The following is a 15,478-nucleotide window of genomic DNA, read 5'->3' on the forward strand; positions in this document are numbered from 1 at the left end:
ATTCTGTCAGGTACGTTGCAGTGAAGTTACTTATACTGGACAGCTAGGCTAATGCTGTGACCTCTCATGACAAATGTTCGTGCATGGAGTTTGAATCCCTTGCCTCAAACAGTATGTATCTGGGGAATATGCATAAATATGACTAAGCATTCTTCATAATGGTAGTAAGTACTCTTGATGGTTCTCCCTATTTTATAATTGTCACACACAAAAGATCTTAACAAAGATGTTGTCTTACCCCCAGTCTCCTCTAGTCATATCTCTGGTGTGATCAATAGAATAAGGTCAATTTTTCAAAAGTGCCTAGGTGACTGGGGCATAGAGGCGCCTATTTCTCAATGAAAGAAACTTAAGCTCTGTGCCCAAGTTACCTTAGGCACTCCTGAACATTTTTTCCAGTGTCTGGAAATAAATTCAAAAGTTCCTATTTAAGGCTGAGTAGTTTGTTGGAAAACTATCCAAGTTTGGATGGCCTTCCTCTCCCCACTTCCCCCACAGCTTGCTAACAGACCCATGCACCTTTCTATTGCTAATAATCTAAAACTTGTAAATGTAGGTCCTGCTTTCCAACATAGCCCCAACCTGGCTTCTATTTGCATGTCAGTTTACTGTTTTTGTACATTATCAGCTGTATGCACAGCTAATAAAACTTACACTACACACAGGTATCCATGGTAGTGCATGAAAATTAAATGTGTAAGTGTGTGTGCAACATTGAACACACAAATGGAGGCCTCATTCTGAAAATTTGCTCACAGTGAACAGTAACAGTCAAATTATTTCATGATCCAGAGGTTATCCTGAACCCTGAAAGCAGGTTGGCTGGGGATGAAAAAAGCATTCTATCCTACTTTAGCTTTATAAGTGTTGTAATGGCCTTTTTGCTGTACAAAGGATTGAACTAATCTAATATCTAGGGAAGCATCTGACACAATTATGGAGAGCAGAATTACTCTCGGCAAGCCTCTCAAAGCAAGGTAGAGCCTGAGCGTGGGAGGGATTTTTGATGTTGCCCTGCAGCACTGCACTTGCTACTTTGGAAGAATATTGGCACATAAATTCCATCCACATACAAGCCACCTGTTTACATATTTGTACTGTTCAGATTTTTAGAACATTAGGGAGTACAGTAGCTATGCAGACTCAAGTTACCTCAGCTCCATTTAAATGGCATTCTGTAGCTATGTGGGTTGTGGTAAGACACTTCCCCCTCAAGTCTCTGAAGGTCCCTTTCTCAAAGTGCTGTCTGTCACTCACACATACACACTCACCCAAGGGAAAAAACCCACAAAGGAAGTATTCTAAATCTTTTATCTCTGATGGTGTTCCTTTTTTTCTTCCATGCTCTTGAGGATTCAATATGGTAGATTCAATTGTAACTGTGCTGTACCTACAACTTGAATATAAGGTGAGGTTTGAGAAGATTCAGAGAACTCGTGCATTTTCTTTACTTTTAGAGGTTCTGTACATCTTGGCATCCATTGGAGTAGGCAGTCTCATTTAATGCTATTTCTTGTCACACTAATGCAGGGGTGGGCAAACTTTTTGGTGCGAGGGCCACATCTGGGTATGGAAATTGTTTGGCGGGCCATGAATGCTCATGAAATTGGGACTTGGGGTGCGGGAGGGGGTGAGGGCTCCAGCTGGGGGTGCAGGCTCTGGGGTGCAGGATGGTGGGACTGAGGGGTTTGGAGAGTGGGAGGGGGATCAGTGCTGGGGCAGGAGGTCGGGGCACTGGAGGGGGTCAGGAGTGCCGGCTGATGGGAGCTGCAGGGGCAGCTCTTGGGGAGGGAGCAGCGTGCAGAGCCCCATGGCTGCCCTTACGCTTAGGAGCCAGAGCGGGGACATGCTGCTGCTGCTTCCACGAGCTGCGCGGAGCCACAGCACATGTGGAGCAGGGCAAGCCCTGGCCCCTGCTCCCCGGCAGGAGCTTGAGGGCCAGATTTAAACTTCTGAAGGGCTGGATGCGGTCCTCGGGCTGTAGTTTGCCCACCCCTGCACTAATGGTACCGACCTATGTCTCCCCACTCCATTGAACTGCTTTACTTTCTCTGCTAGAGAAGCATAGTGTTAAAACCTAGCTAGCTGGGGTTCAAGCACTAATCTGTCCCACTAATCTTGCATTGAATGATTTAACCTCCATTTAGATGTATAGTTATTAGGGCTGTCAAGCGATTAAAAAAATTAATTGTGATTAATTACACTGTTAAATAATAGAACACCATTTATTTAAATATTTTTGGATGTTTTCTAAATTTTCAAATATATTGATTTCAGTTACAACAAAGAATACAAAGTGTACAGTGCTCACTTTATATTTTTATTACAAATATTTGCACCGTAAAAAACAAAAGAAATAGTATTTTTAATTCACCCAATACAAGTTTTGTAGTGCAGTCTCTTTATCATGAAAGTTGAACTGACAATTGTAGCATTATATACAAGAAAACTGCATTCAAAACAATATAAAACTTTAGAGCTTATAAGTCTAATCAGTCCTCCTCCTTGTTCAGCCAATCACTCAGCCAAATAAGTTTGTTTACACTGGCAGAAGATAATGCTGCCTCCTTCTTGTTTACAATGTCACCTGAAAGTGAGAACAGGCGTTCTCAGGGCACTGTTGTAGCCAGCGTCACAAGACATTTACATGCCAGATGGACTAAAGATTCATATGTCCCTTCACGTTTCAACCACCCTTCCAGAGGACACGTATCCATGCTGATGATGGGTTCTGCTCGATAATGATCCAAAGCAATGCAGACTGACGCATGTTCATTTTCATCATCTGAGTCAGATGCCACCAACAGAAGGTTGAGTTTCGTTTTTGGTGGTTTGGGTTCTGTAGTTTCCGCATCAGCGTGTTGCTCTTTTAAGACTTCCGAAAGCATGCTCCATACGTCATCCCTCTCAGATTTTGGAAGGCATTTCAGATTCTTAAACCTTGGGTCAAGTGCTGTAGCTATCTTTAGAAATTTCACATTGGTACCTTCTTTGTGTTTTGTCAAATTTGCAGTGAAAGTGTTCTTAAAACGAACAACATGTGCTGGGTCATCATCAGAGACTGCTATCACATGAAATATATGGCAGAATGAGGGTAAAACAGAGCAGGAGACATACACTTCTCTCCCAAAGAGTTCAGTCACAAATTTAATTAACCCACTTTTTTAACGAGCGTCATCAGCATGGAAGCGTCCTCTGGAACGATGGCCGAAGCATGAAGAGGCATATGAATCTTTGGCACATAAATATCTTGCGATACCGGCTACAAGAGTTCTTGTTCTCACTTTCAGGTGACATTGTAAATAAGAAGCCAGCAGCATTATCTCCCATAAATGTAAACACACTTGTTTGTCTTAGTGATTGGCTGACCAGGAAGTAGGACTGAGAAAGTTTTACCTTGTTTTGGTTTTGAGTGCAGTTACGTAACAAAAAAAAAAATCTACATTTGTAAGTTGCTCTTTCATGATAAAGAGATTGCATTACGGTACTTGTATGAGGTGAATTGAAAAATACTATCTTTTATCATTTTTACAGTGCCATTATTTGTAATAAAAAATAAGTGATCACTGTACACTTTGTATTCTGTATTGTAATTGAAAGTGATATATTTGAAAATATAGAAAAACATCCAAAAATATTTAATAAATTTCAATTGGTATTCTATTGTGTGATTAAAACAGCGATTATTGGTGATTACTTTTTTTATTTAATTGTGTGAGTTAATTGCGATTAATCGACAGCCCTAATAGTTATCAGATATTTTGCCAGTTTCTCCACTCCTTGTAGACACATCTGGACTTAAATCCCCAACTCTTGTTACAGTATTTATACTGTACATTTCCTACCTCTTACCCTGATAATGCCAGCTACTGCTGTTTGCTGGTGCTGATCAGCCTGCCTCAGGGATGACACCTTCCCATCCTTGCCTCTGGGAACCTAGGAGGCAGGCTTGTCAGCAGAGGAAATGGGGAAGCGAACAGGTATGTAGGGGGACAAGAAGGTAAAGGATGGGAAGAGAAAAGAGGGGACATTATTATATTCCTTGCTTTAAGCCCATAGACCTGCAATGGCTTGCTGGAAAAGGGAAATCCCTGGGCGGGAAGCCATAGCAAGAGGGCTCTCCTGTTACATGCCCCCTGATCCTTTGGTCCTCATATGCTAGGCCATGGTCTGAGTGCAGTGCTCAAATAGTGATGATGGTGTTGTGAGGTGCTAGGGCCACACTGGGCTGTGTTGAAGGAGAATCCAATTTTTCTGCTGCTGTGGCTCACAGCACAGGAAATATCCTGGTTGAGCCCATGCAGATCTGTTAGGTTGAGAATGTAGGCACGTGCTAATGCTCCACTGTCATCTCTCCCCCCTCCTGCCTGCTTTCGCTCATTCCTCTGGTGAACTGAGAGCGCAAAGACAGCATTGCTGTGAGGAATGGCATCTTTGCGCCGAGACAGCACTTCAAGCATTCTCTGTAGTGCTGCTAAAGATTTCTGCAGTGTCAATTGCAATTAACATTCTGGGAAGTTGCCAGATAAGCTAATGTTGAATATTAATGCCATCCTTAATTGATGCATCTTATCACTCAAACATAAAACCCAAAGACTCCCCAACTTCACAGCAAATTCCTGTTCAAAGTCAGAATATTACACACATCCAGTTCCTCACTGCCAAGCTCAAATGCACAAAATGAACTTTGACCTCAGTGCTGGATTAAGATGTATTACCTATAGGCATAAAAGTAGGGCTAAAGTCTGTAACATATTTACACATGGAAAAAGTATGAGGTTAGATACAGAGCTCAGGTTATGTACTGTGAGATTGCACATATCTACTTCTTCACATGCTGGCTAGTTGCCTAAAAGGGAGTTTATGGAGCAGAGGTGTCACTGTGTTTAGGTGATAAGGTGTGAGTTAAGGGTTGCATATCATGCTTTAACTACTGCTTCTCTGGATTTTTAGTGGTTGTTTTTACAGAAAATGCATTTGAGGAGTTTTAACTAAATATTGTAGATTGGCCACAAATACTGAGCACTCATAGAATTTAAGGTCAGAAGGGACCATCATGATCATCTAGTCTGACCTCCTGCATGTTGTAGGCCACAGAATTTCACCCACCCACTTGTGTATGAGACCCCTATCCTCTGGCTTAGTTACTGCTATCATTGCTGCAATGCGACTAGGGCTAGAGTGGACTGCAGCTGTCATTCTGCAGCAGCACCGTCTCAGCTTTTCTTTTAGGAAGGAAGAATAACTTTTCCAACCATTAATTTAGGTGCAATTGTATTTAAGTAGGTAGAACATGATTACCCACTTTGCGCTAGAACCAGCTTGCTGACTTTAATACACCTGTACTCTTTACAGAAAGTCTATAGGGTCTAATTACAAGTGCTAAGGAGTTTTGTGTGTCACCTAAAAAAGGTAATGTACTGCCCACTAAAACCATGTTGGATAGCTATTGGTATATGACTGGAAAGGAAAAACACCACTTTAAATCTCCAGCACCTCTTGCAGCATCTGGTCTTTCCTTGGTTTTCTTGTCATGTACTCAGCAGACCTAAATGTTTGCTTATGAGCTCTGCCAGTGTCAGAGGCCAAGGCTGGATGTCTGAAGGAAATTCAGTAGCAATACATAATTTTAAAAAATCACATGAAATAAAATCCTTTCAAACTTCACTCATCCCAACCATGTTCTTGTAGTTTTTCAGGTTAATGGGAGTCTCCTCTCCCCACAGCCGCATGGCAGATGGCTGGAACTAAGGAACAATATCCTTGAATCTAAGGTGAACTCCTGGAGGAGTAAATTCTAGGATTTTCAGTTTTTGCGTTACTATTATTTATTGTCTTGTGGTAGTATCTAGGAGCCTTACCTGTGGAGCAGGACCTCATTGCACTAAGTGCTGCCTAAACCTAGAGCAAAGACAGTTTCTGAGTTTACAATCCCCAAGAGTTTACAATCTAAGGGAATAAATACTAGTATTAATAAATCTACAATTCTCTATATGCCTTTTCTGTGACAATTAAGACTGTGTGTTCTTTCCTTGGATGCAGGGACTGTCATTCACCTATTCTTATTTTTGGCAAAGTTTGGCCCCTTTTTTTCATGATCTCAGATAAATACAGGGCCTGATTTTCAGAAGGGTGGGTGAGCCCATGTAACCCAAACTGATTTTGAGCCCTAGTGCTCCCATTCATTTCAGTCAGAGTGTTTTGGTATCTTTTATAAAGGTGTGGTATTTAAATTTGGATTTTCTGTCCTGCCTTGTTCGGTTTCTCAAAGTGTAAGTCATCCAGTGGCCTTCTGATAAACTGGGGTACAAAGGAGCTGGTTCCCATAGGTGAGCTGATGGTTCAATGTGAATGGCACACTTAAGCCTCTGCTGGAACAAATTCAATCCCTGTGGTTCAGTTGCACATTTCTACACACCCCCTACTCCTCGGTATGTAATCTACATTTGAAAGAGATGCTGAACAGCTACTGAGAAAAGATTAACCGGGTACCTGACTCTGTTTTAGTTCTATCTCCCTCTATATTTCTCTTTGACTCCTATCACCATAATATCTAAATGCCCCATCACACCTCAGTCAGACAGAAGAGCAGTAACAGTCCCTGTTTTACAGATGAGGAGCCAAACCACCACAGGGAAAGGTGACTTTCCTAAGGTCAAGGTAGGTGAGGTAACATCTTTGATTAGACCAGCTTCTGTTGGTGAGAGAGACAAGCTTTTGAGCTTACACAGAGCTCTTCCTCACTGCATTTCCCAAGCTTGGGCAGGATTCCCGGGGTAGTGCAGGAAGCAGAACCCAACCTCTTCCTTAACAAGACCGTCGACCCTTCTCCGATTGTGGCCACATACGATGCCTGTCACCGCAGTACGGTAGCAGAAGCCCTTCTGAACACTGGTTCCCAACCAACCGGTTCTCCGAGCACCCCTCCGCTGCTGTTCGAAGTGCTTTACACCAGCCTGGGGCTTGGACGGCCCGGGCTAGGACTGGAGGAGTAGCCGGAGCCAGGGATGGGCCAGAGCGTGCGCAGCAGCTGAATGGGAAGGGGGTGGCTGGCACAGCCCAGGGCTTAGCCTGGCCCCGGGCCGGGGAGGGCCAATGAGCTGGCAGGGAGGCCGCAGAGTGAGGGGGCGCCGCTCCCGCTTGCAGCTGGCTGCGCGGCCAGGTGGGGGAGTGGCCGCCGGCCCCGCCTGCCCGGCAAGGGAAGGGGCGGGGCCCGGGGAGCCCTGAGAGCTTCGCGCCCCGCTGGCCGCAGCCGCCTGCACGGGAGGCGCCGGCTCTGAGAACGCGAGGGCCACGTGTGAGTGTGGGCGGCCCGCGGGGAGGAGGCTGCCGCGGGGGGGGGTGAGCTCCGCTGCACCGGCTCCCACCTCCGCTCAGCCCTGCGTGCCCGCGGAGCTGCCCGGGGCGGTGCCGCGGGCGAAGCAGGCAGCGAGCGAGCGGGTGGGGCTGCGGTTCCGGGGGGTGCCAGGGCTCCTGGCTGGTCGGGTGCCAGCCCGCCCCGCTGCCCCGGGGGCTCCTGCGGCTCAGCGGGCGGACGGGTCTAATGAGCGCTTCCAGCCCCCTGCAGCCTCCTGAGTCCATTGTTAAAAAGCTATAGAAGGCCCGTTCCCCCATCCACACACACACGCCCTAGGGGGTGCTGGGGTGGGTGGGGGTAGTTCTTAAATGCTGGCTACCAGGGCTGTCGCGCTATGCTAGGGGCCGCGGGCTTTGTGGACAGGTGGAGGAATTGATCCCAGGCATGGTTCTAGTGGGATCTTGGATGGTGAAACTAGCCAGCCTGGTGGAGTGGGTGGCGCATTTTCAGCGGAAGCGGTGAGGTGGGGTATCCCTGCGGGTCCCCTCCTTCCTTGCCTAAAATAGGCTTTTACCAAACGCATAAATGCTTTCCTACTGTGTCTTACCCAGAAAAGTCACTTGGCCGAAAAACTCATTTACATGCATCAGAATCTCACCAGCTTTTGAAAGCAACAGCAAATGGAGATTTCATGGGTATAAATGCTGAGATAGACTGTAAGGAATGAGCAGCCCAGAAATGGGAAGCAAATTCTGCAGGTGGGGAACCAAATTATTAAAAGCCTCTGCTGCTTCTCTGGTATCTGAGATTTTTCTCAGTCAAGCTAACTGCTTCTGACTCTACTGAGAAATCAGGAACACACCTTGACAATTCTGTTGGGTCACAAATATTAAATAATGAAACCTTGAAATTAACACAGGATTTTAGGGGAAAGTTTTCAAAGGCTCAGATGGAAGTTTGGCATAGTTGTGACTGAAAGTCAATGGAGGTTGGGTATCAGACTGCCCTTTGTGACTTGGACAGTCTTCCCTTTCAAGTACTTGTGCGATCCCACTGAAGGCACATGGTGTAAAATTTGAACCTGAAAGCATGCGGATCCTGTGATGCTTATGGGCCTGTGGTGGGTTGGTGTATTGAGGAAAGGGTCTTTGCAAGGTAGTAGTATTGTAGAAAATGATCTTGAGCCTGGTGTTCTAACTCCTTGGACTTCCCCTTGAGCTGTGAAATTTAAACTCACTTTATAATATTGAAAACCCCAAATCTCTTATTCTCCAACACATCAACAATCAACTGTGATGAAGTGTCCATTTAGATCTGTTTGCATGCAGATCCCTCAGAAAGGAGAAAATCCCTTGGAAAGAAGTCATGCTAAAGGAAATGGTACAAACATTGAAGTATATGAATACTTGAGTGTACATGGAGATGGTAGATACCCCTGTCTCCAAAATGGAGGTTGTTTAGGTACACGTAAACTTAGCTATCTAAGCTATGAAACCACAAAGCTAGTGGCCAATCTCCTGCAAGAATGAGTGGATTTGAGGGAGAGAGAACACAAATGGCTCGGATGGGCCCTTGATGTTGAACTTATTCCAACTGGCTTTAGGAGTCCCAGTCCTACAAATCTCCTTTGCCAAACAGATGTGAAATGAGAGTGCAATACAGACCATTTTACAGAAGTTTTATTCTATTCTCAGGTGAAGTTTCTTTCCTGATTGCCTGAGCTTTCAGGGTGGTCTTGATGCAGGCTCTGTTATTTGCTGGAGTGGGAACCCCATCTCCACCATCTTTAGCTTAGTTGTTGATGGGCTGCACTTTTACTGCTGGCTGCACACACAATTTGACAATGTGACTTTTCATGGTTCAGAACTGTTGTTGGCCTGTTTATTCATAGCATCCTCAAGCAAAATGGGATGGATCTGAAAAGGCAGCTTGCTCTCTCATTGCCTAGTTTTCCCACCCCCCTTCTCTCCCCTTCCCAGTGTATTGATTTATTTGTTTTAGTAGTCTTGCTTATGCCATGTTTCCAGCTTCATCCAGATTTGTCCACACAGACGAAGAAGCTTATTCCATTGCCCCAAATGTGGCTGTCAGCAGAATTTAAAAATGGAATTGTAATAAAGTTCACGAATGGCGATTCACTTCCTCCACTTCTTGGGTTTCTCTAATGTGCTTTCTGCATCCCCTTTGTAAAATTTCCCTCCCCTCATGGCTAAAGGCCTTACAAAACAGCAGCCTTCTCACCAGCTGTAGAGGGCTGTTAACACCTCCTTCCTGAGCCTACCTTTGTGGGGGTGAACATATTTGCATGAGGGCTGTGGGAGGTGCTTTTCAGTTACTTCAGAAATTAGAATCTCTTGGTATGTCACATAGGGGCACTGAGTTTGGGAGCTGATGCAAACTTCTCCAGATATTCTCATTTGGCTGAGACTCAGAGCTAGTAGATGATTTTTAAAGTATTTAACATACAATAATCAGTGCTGTACTATATGTATATTTATTTCAAACATTGATTTGGCACCCATCACTGTGTTATCTAAGGAGCCTTGTAACATTTAAGTTGAGACCTTAAAAATCTCAGTGAGAGAAACCAACACAACTCTTCCCTGCTGCTTGCATCTTTACTAGCCAATCAGGATTTAATCAGTTGGGAAGACTTGGGCAAAGGCCTATATCTTGCAATTCTGGAAGTGGCTAGGTTAGTACTTCTGCAGGGAGCGAATCCCGGGGGCCTGGAAGTGCTACCAAGAAAATTCTGCCACTACCACTTGGTTTACCTCTAGAGCAGGGGTAATCAATTTATTTTTTGTCAAGGTCCACATTTCTTGATCAAGGTAGAGTCAGGGTCCAGACTTCAGAGAAAATAATACAAACAAATAACAATGATAATAAATAAATAAAAAGATTTCAGAGTCTGTTCAAAAGCGCCTGATGGTCTGGATTTGGCCCGCGGTCCACCTGCTGACTAGCCCTGCTCTAGAAGTATGTCTTCACTGCACAGTTCAACTCAGGTGAGGGGTGCCTGGGTTAGCTTAGCCCAGGAATGAGCATCTCCACTGGAAAGCCCTAGCCACATTACTGCATCCTCACTGTTTCTGCACTTGTCTGTGTGTGTCTGGGAATATATCCAGTGGTTCTTTGTGCTGAGATGCTCTGATTCTTTCCCAGTCAGTTGCCAATTGTGGGAGAACTTGTCTGTTCTGCAGGGACAACTGTGGGAAGGGGTTTGGCAGATTATCAGCATTCCAGTGATTTGTGGGGGGGGGGTGTGGGGAGGATGTCTGCATTCTCACTACAAAGTGGGTGTGTTCCAGCCAGAGTTAAAGCAGAGCTAGCCTGGGCTTAAGACACTGAAAACCCATGTCAGAAGTTTTTGTGTGTGGCTGCTAAAGGGTGAAGGTTAAAACCTTCATAAGACCCCAAGTTAACTGTGCAGTTGAAGAAGATACCCCCCAGACATCAGATTCCAGCATTCTTGATAAGAGTAGGTCATGTGGTGGGTTGGAGGTGAGGTGATTCTTGGACCTGATAACCTCTACTGGTATCTTGTTCTCACTGCATTGCTCTGTGGTATCAGAACAAATGGTGGCTGTACCATGCCTAGAAACATTGGTTACACTGGTTGGTGCCTCATTACCAGCCATTTATTTCAGTCCGTTATTTTTCTTTGATATTCTGCCTGAAAGCCTTTGTTTCCTTTTTGCTAGTGTTTGAGTGGTATGTGGAATAGTTTTGTTTGGGCCTCGGTCCTCTGAAGTGTGGGGCTGGGTTGTTAGGGATTGCTCGGGTATCTGCGGCACTATTGTGAATTTCTCTAGCACCTTCCATTAAGGATCCCTCTTAGGTGGGGAAGTATTAATGTCATCTCTGTTGTACAGCAGGGGAAGCACAGAGTGTGTGACTTGTCCAAGGTTGTACAGGCTCTGCCACTTTGCCCTACTCCCCTAAATCCCCCCACTCCCCGCACTATTTAGCCTTTCCTTAAGAGGCCATTTGCCCAGCCTCCATCTTCTACAGCATGTATGTTTGTCCTACACCCTTCTAGATCTTTGACAAAACATGCACAATGGCACCCAGTGCACTCTGCTTCAGCAACAGTGAATCTTGCAGTGTGATGTCACCCTGGAACAGTACAATATACAGTGATACTGAAAGCTATGATGTCATACTATGAATGGTAACACCTTCATAGGAAATGTCTATTACAGCAAATGCCCTCCATGGTCCTTGGATTTGCTTTTCTGTCTGAAGAACAGGGGAAGAAAACGGTATAAGGGATTATAATATAAATCCATTGCGTTGTTTTGCTTACTGTGGAATGAAATTCCATTTGGCATCTCTTAAAATAAAGAACACCACCCCAGCTAAGTAGCCTATTGTCTTTATAGTTTGCTCGAGATGGGGAACAGGGTTCTGGTAATGTACATAAACCTGTCAAGCTTTTCATTATCAATATAAGTGAGAGCAAAGCCTTATTGAAAATACTGGGTCTGTGGTATATCTGGAGGGTAGTTCACTTCTGATGTGTTACTAGAGAGAACGTATGGATTCTGGATTCTGCACTGCAGCCAACTTCTTCCTAGGCAACTGGGGGTTTGGGATGAGACTTTAATTGATGGTTGCTGCATGTGACCAAAGTCCATATTCTATTATCTTGGCACAAAAATATCCTCTGTGCCACAGACAGTAACTTGGTCTTGCTTCACTTTAAAGTTAAGCTTTGTGGTCGACCATGAACGCTAGTGGCCCTGGATATCCATTAGCTTCTTTGTATGTGGGAGATCTTCACACAGATGTGACCGAAGCCATGCTGTATGAGAAGTTCTCACCTGCTGGACCGATCATGTCCATCAGAGTTTGTCGGGATGTTGCCACGCGTCGATCGCTCGGTTATGCCTACATAAATTTTCAGCAGCCTGCTGATGGTAAGCCTGATAAAACTTAACCTATGGAAAGTTGTTTTTTAAATCTGTGGTTTGGGATGGGGTGTGAGGGCTGATTACATGGGTCACGTTAAGGCTACCAGGTTTAAAATAAATGCTGACTTAATGCTTTGTTTTCACTTGGATCTAGTCTAAACCTATCCTGGGTTCTTACATGGTGCCCGTCAGCGTGGTATCTGAGTGTCTGATCACATGTGTGCACCTAGATAGAGGGTGGGAGGGGAGACACCAGGGACCCTACAGTTGAGTTTTGTACCCAGGTGAAAAAGTCAACATACATGAATAACCTTCCTCCAAGCGCTCAAAGGTACATTTGACTTGATTGTCCTCCTCTGAGAGCAGAGCAGGGGAAAGTAGTATTGCCGTGTGTGTGTTCACGATGACAGTGACAAACTGTACGGGACTCTCATTTTCTAGCATCAGAACTGCTAGGCAGGGATTTGTTCTCATTTTAACTAAGATGTTGCTGAAGTAAATGGCAAAACCTCTAAGACACCTTTGATTTTTGGAATGAGGTTACAGCTGGTGAAGGGTGCCAGGTCGGTAGCACTGGAGACTGAAATCCTCTATTGCTCAAAGCAGAAGCAACTTTGTTCCATTTTACTGTGAATGACAAATGGGGAGTTTTCTTCAGTGCTAATGGGCAGAAGGATTCTCAGATTCCTGTAGATGAGCCTTGGGCAGCTACATGATCAGAGCCCATCGCCTGACTCTTCTGTTGTACGTTACTAGAGGACTGTCTGGTGTGTCTACGGTGGCTTGCAATATAGCTCCTAGGCTGCCTCTCTGGTTGTGATTTAATGGGGTCTTTTTCCCAACGCTGAGGCTAGAAAATAACACTTCCCTGCTCCTTGTAACAATTTGATCATGCAGACAGCCAGTGTTACAGTAGGTGGAATATCAGGCCATGTCACAATTCTTCTCTCCTTGTAATTGTCTTCACTTGTTCATAATAAATGTGCATGTTTCCTGCCAGCTGAGAGGGCCTTGGACACCATGAATTTTGAAGTGATCAAAGGTCGGCCCATTCGAATCATGTGGTCCCAGCGAGATCCTGGCCTCAGGAAATCAGGGGTTGGAAATGTCTTTATCAAGAATCTGGATGACTCCATTGACAACAAAGCCTTGTACGATACATTCTCAGCCTTTGGGAATATCCTTTCTTGCAAGGTACGTATGTTTTCGCTGCAAGAACAAGATTTATCCTAGGACTTGCCTGCACTTTGTTACAAGGGTTGTCAAACTGGTTGAGATCTGAATTCTCTTTGCATCGCTTTGTGTGGTTTTCTTTAAATTTTCACCCGCTAAGTGAATAGAAGACTTAAAGGGTTATTGGGGAGGACCGCTGCTATCTTATTTCCACTGGCAAAGGAAGCTGGACGCAACTTGCTCCAGAGCTGATGCACTCTCACTCGGCTGGAAGGGATCTCCTGAGAGCAGTGCAGACCACTTCCTATCTCAGGTGCTCAGCACATTTCCTCAATGGTGTTTCCAGCTTCTGTCAACCCTGGGAGCTGAGCTTGTGACCTATATTCTTATCTCCCCACGTGACAGTGTGCCATGAACATGGGGCTCTAGGTATTGTAGCTTGGTGAAAAGCAGATGACAGTGAGGCTGAATGTTCCTTGGCAATGGGACTTGGGTTTGGCATGGGTGGCTGCTAGGGATTTCTGCCCGGGCTTGTAGGGGGTAGGGGAGGTCTGCCTTCTGTTTTTCAGGGCTCTTCAGTGTCTGGCTCTGCCTCTCTCTTGGCAGGTGGTTTGTGATGAGAACGGATCCCGCGGTTATGGCTTTGTTCACTTTGAGACCCATGAGGCCGCAAATCGGGCCATTGACACCATGAACGGGATGCTGCTCAATGACCGCAAGGTGTAAGTGGGGAGGGGGGGATCCTCATTTTGTGCTGCTTCTCCCTTCAATAGCCCTCTCTGAATGTGGCCTTTGTATAGTAACTAGACTCTTGGTTATCGGTATTTGCTCAGTGTGGTGTAGCATAATCAGCATTGCTCAGTGGGCAAACATGCTCCTTGTTAGGGCCTATGCTGTTTCTGCCCTTTTTTCACTGGGCTTTGGAGTTATGCTGATGATCCTGGTAGGATTGTATGGAGGCTGAGAGCTGCTGGCACAGGGCGAACAAATCCCTAGTCCAGGTGAGAGCAGGCATACATCATGTTGGTGATGCAGCACCGCAGATGTCCAGAGGTCTGTACTGGTCCCTGACTCCCTAAGAATTCAGTTTAAGAGAACGTGGAAGAAAGAGGATTTAGCCTTCTCCAGTCCTCTCTTCCCCTCCCCTCCTGTGAAGGACCTCAGCGTTCTTGGATCTAGTGAGCTCTAGATCGCTGCCTGTGTATTGTCATTGCTGCCCAGCTGGGATGCGGGGGCAGGGATCCTCTGAGGGTGGAGCTGGCCCTGCAGGGAGGAGGGGCAGACCGTACACCATCTAGGAGCGGGAGAAGGCAAATAATTGAATTCTGTTAGGATCTGCTTGATCCGGTGAGATCCCCTGAGCAATGCCTGGTATGAGATGACTCTTAGATTGTGCGCTCCTTGGAGCAGAGACCGTCTGTTGTTCTGTGTCTTTACAGCCCCCAGCAAAGGGGGCCCTGTGCTAACTAAGGCCTCCGGGTGCTACTGCAGCATTAATGTTAAGTAACAATAGTCAGTGTCTGTGGGGATAGGGGGAGTATGCAAGTAGGATCTGCTCAGGTTGCTGAGATGCAAAAATACACAGTCGTTACTAGTGATAAAGCGACAGTCACCATTAGAAGCAACTCTACTGGCTCCCATGTCTTTTTTCCCCTGGCCAATGGATGTCTGGTGAAGATTCACATTCCTCCGTTTACTTTCTGCAGCTTTGTCGGCCATTTTAAATCCCGCAGAGAGCGGGAGGCAGAATTTGGGGCACGAGCGATGGAATTCACCAATGTCTATATCAAGAACTTTGGGGATGATATGGATGATGACAGACTGCGGGAAATATTCTCCAAGTTTGGTGAGTAGCGTTTCTACAGCAAAATCTGCACAGTGGATGGTGAATTGGAGGCAGTGGGACCAAGGAGTATGTTCAAGGGGAAGAGCCTGAGTGAGGAGTTAGATCTCTTCTCTTATTTATATAATAGTTTTAGTGGTAACACTTATCCAAGAACAAACCCAGCTGAGGAGATCACCAGTCATTCCAAATGACTGCAGTGGTCTCGTGCAGCTTTGCAGAACTGTCATTAATTTAATCACTGATTAC

The 15,478-nt window shown here is 45.5% G+C and overlaps 1 protein-coding gene across 5 annotated transcripts in view; it reads left to right on the forward strand.

Moving 5' to 3' along the window:
- Positions 1 to 7,214: 7,214 nt before the first annotated feature.
- Positions 7,215 to 15,478, forward strand: part of PABPC1L (poly(A) binding protein cytoplasmic 1 like) — a 29,426-nt gene continuing 21,162 nt past the window's right edge. For 4 of the 5 annotated variants that reach the window (XM_073309653.2, XM_073309649.1, XM_073309651.1 and 1 more), the window contains exons 1-4: positions 10,584 to 12,219; positions 13,214 to 13,407; positions 13,993 to 14,108; positions 15,093 to 15,232. In XM_073309653.2, coding sequence (XP_073165754.1) covers positions 12,027 to 12,219; positions 13,214 to 13,407; positions 13,993 to 14,108; positions 15,093 to 15,232 — 643 coding nt within the window. In that variant the 5' untranslated portion in view covers positions 10,584 to 12,026. Of the gene's footprint in view, positions 7,298 to 10,583; positions 12,220 to 13,213; positions 13,408 to 13,992; positions 14,109 to 15,092; positions 15,233 to 15,478 lie in introns of those variants that run through there. The other variant, XM_073309650.1, reaches the window with a different exon arrangement.

This window comes from Lepidochelys kempii, chromosome 13 (genome assembly GCF_965140285.1).
Source record: "Lepidochelys kempii isolate rLepKem1 chromosome 13, rLepKem1.hap1, whole genome shotgun sequence".
Lineage (NCBI taxonomy): Eukaryota > Metazoa > Chordata > Testudines > Cheloniidae > Lepidochelys > Lepidochelys kempii.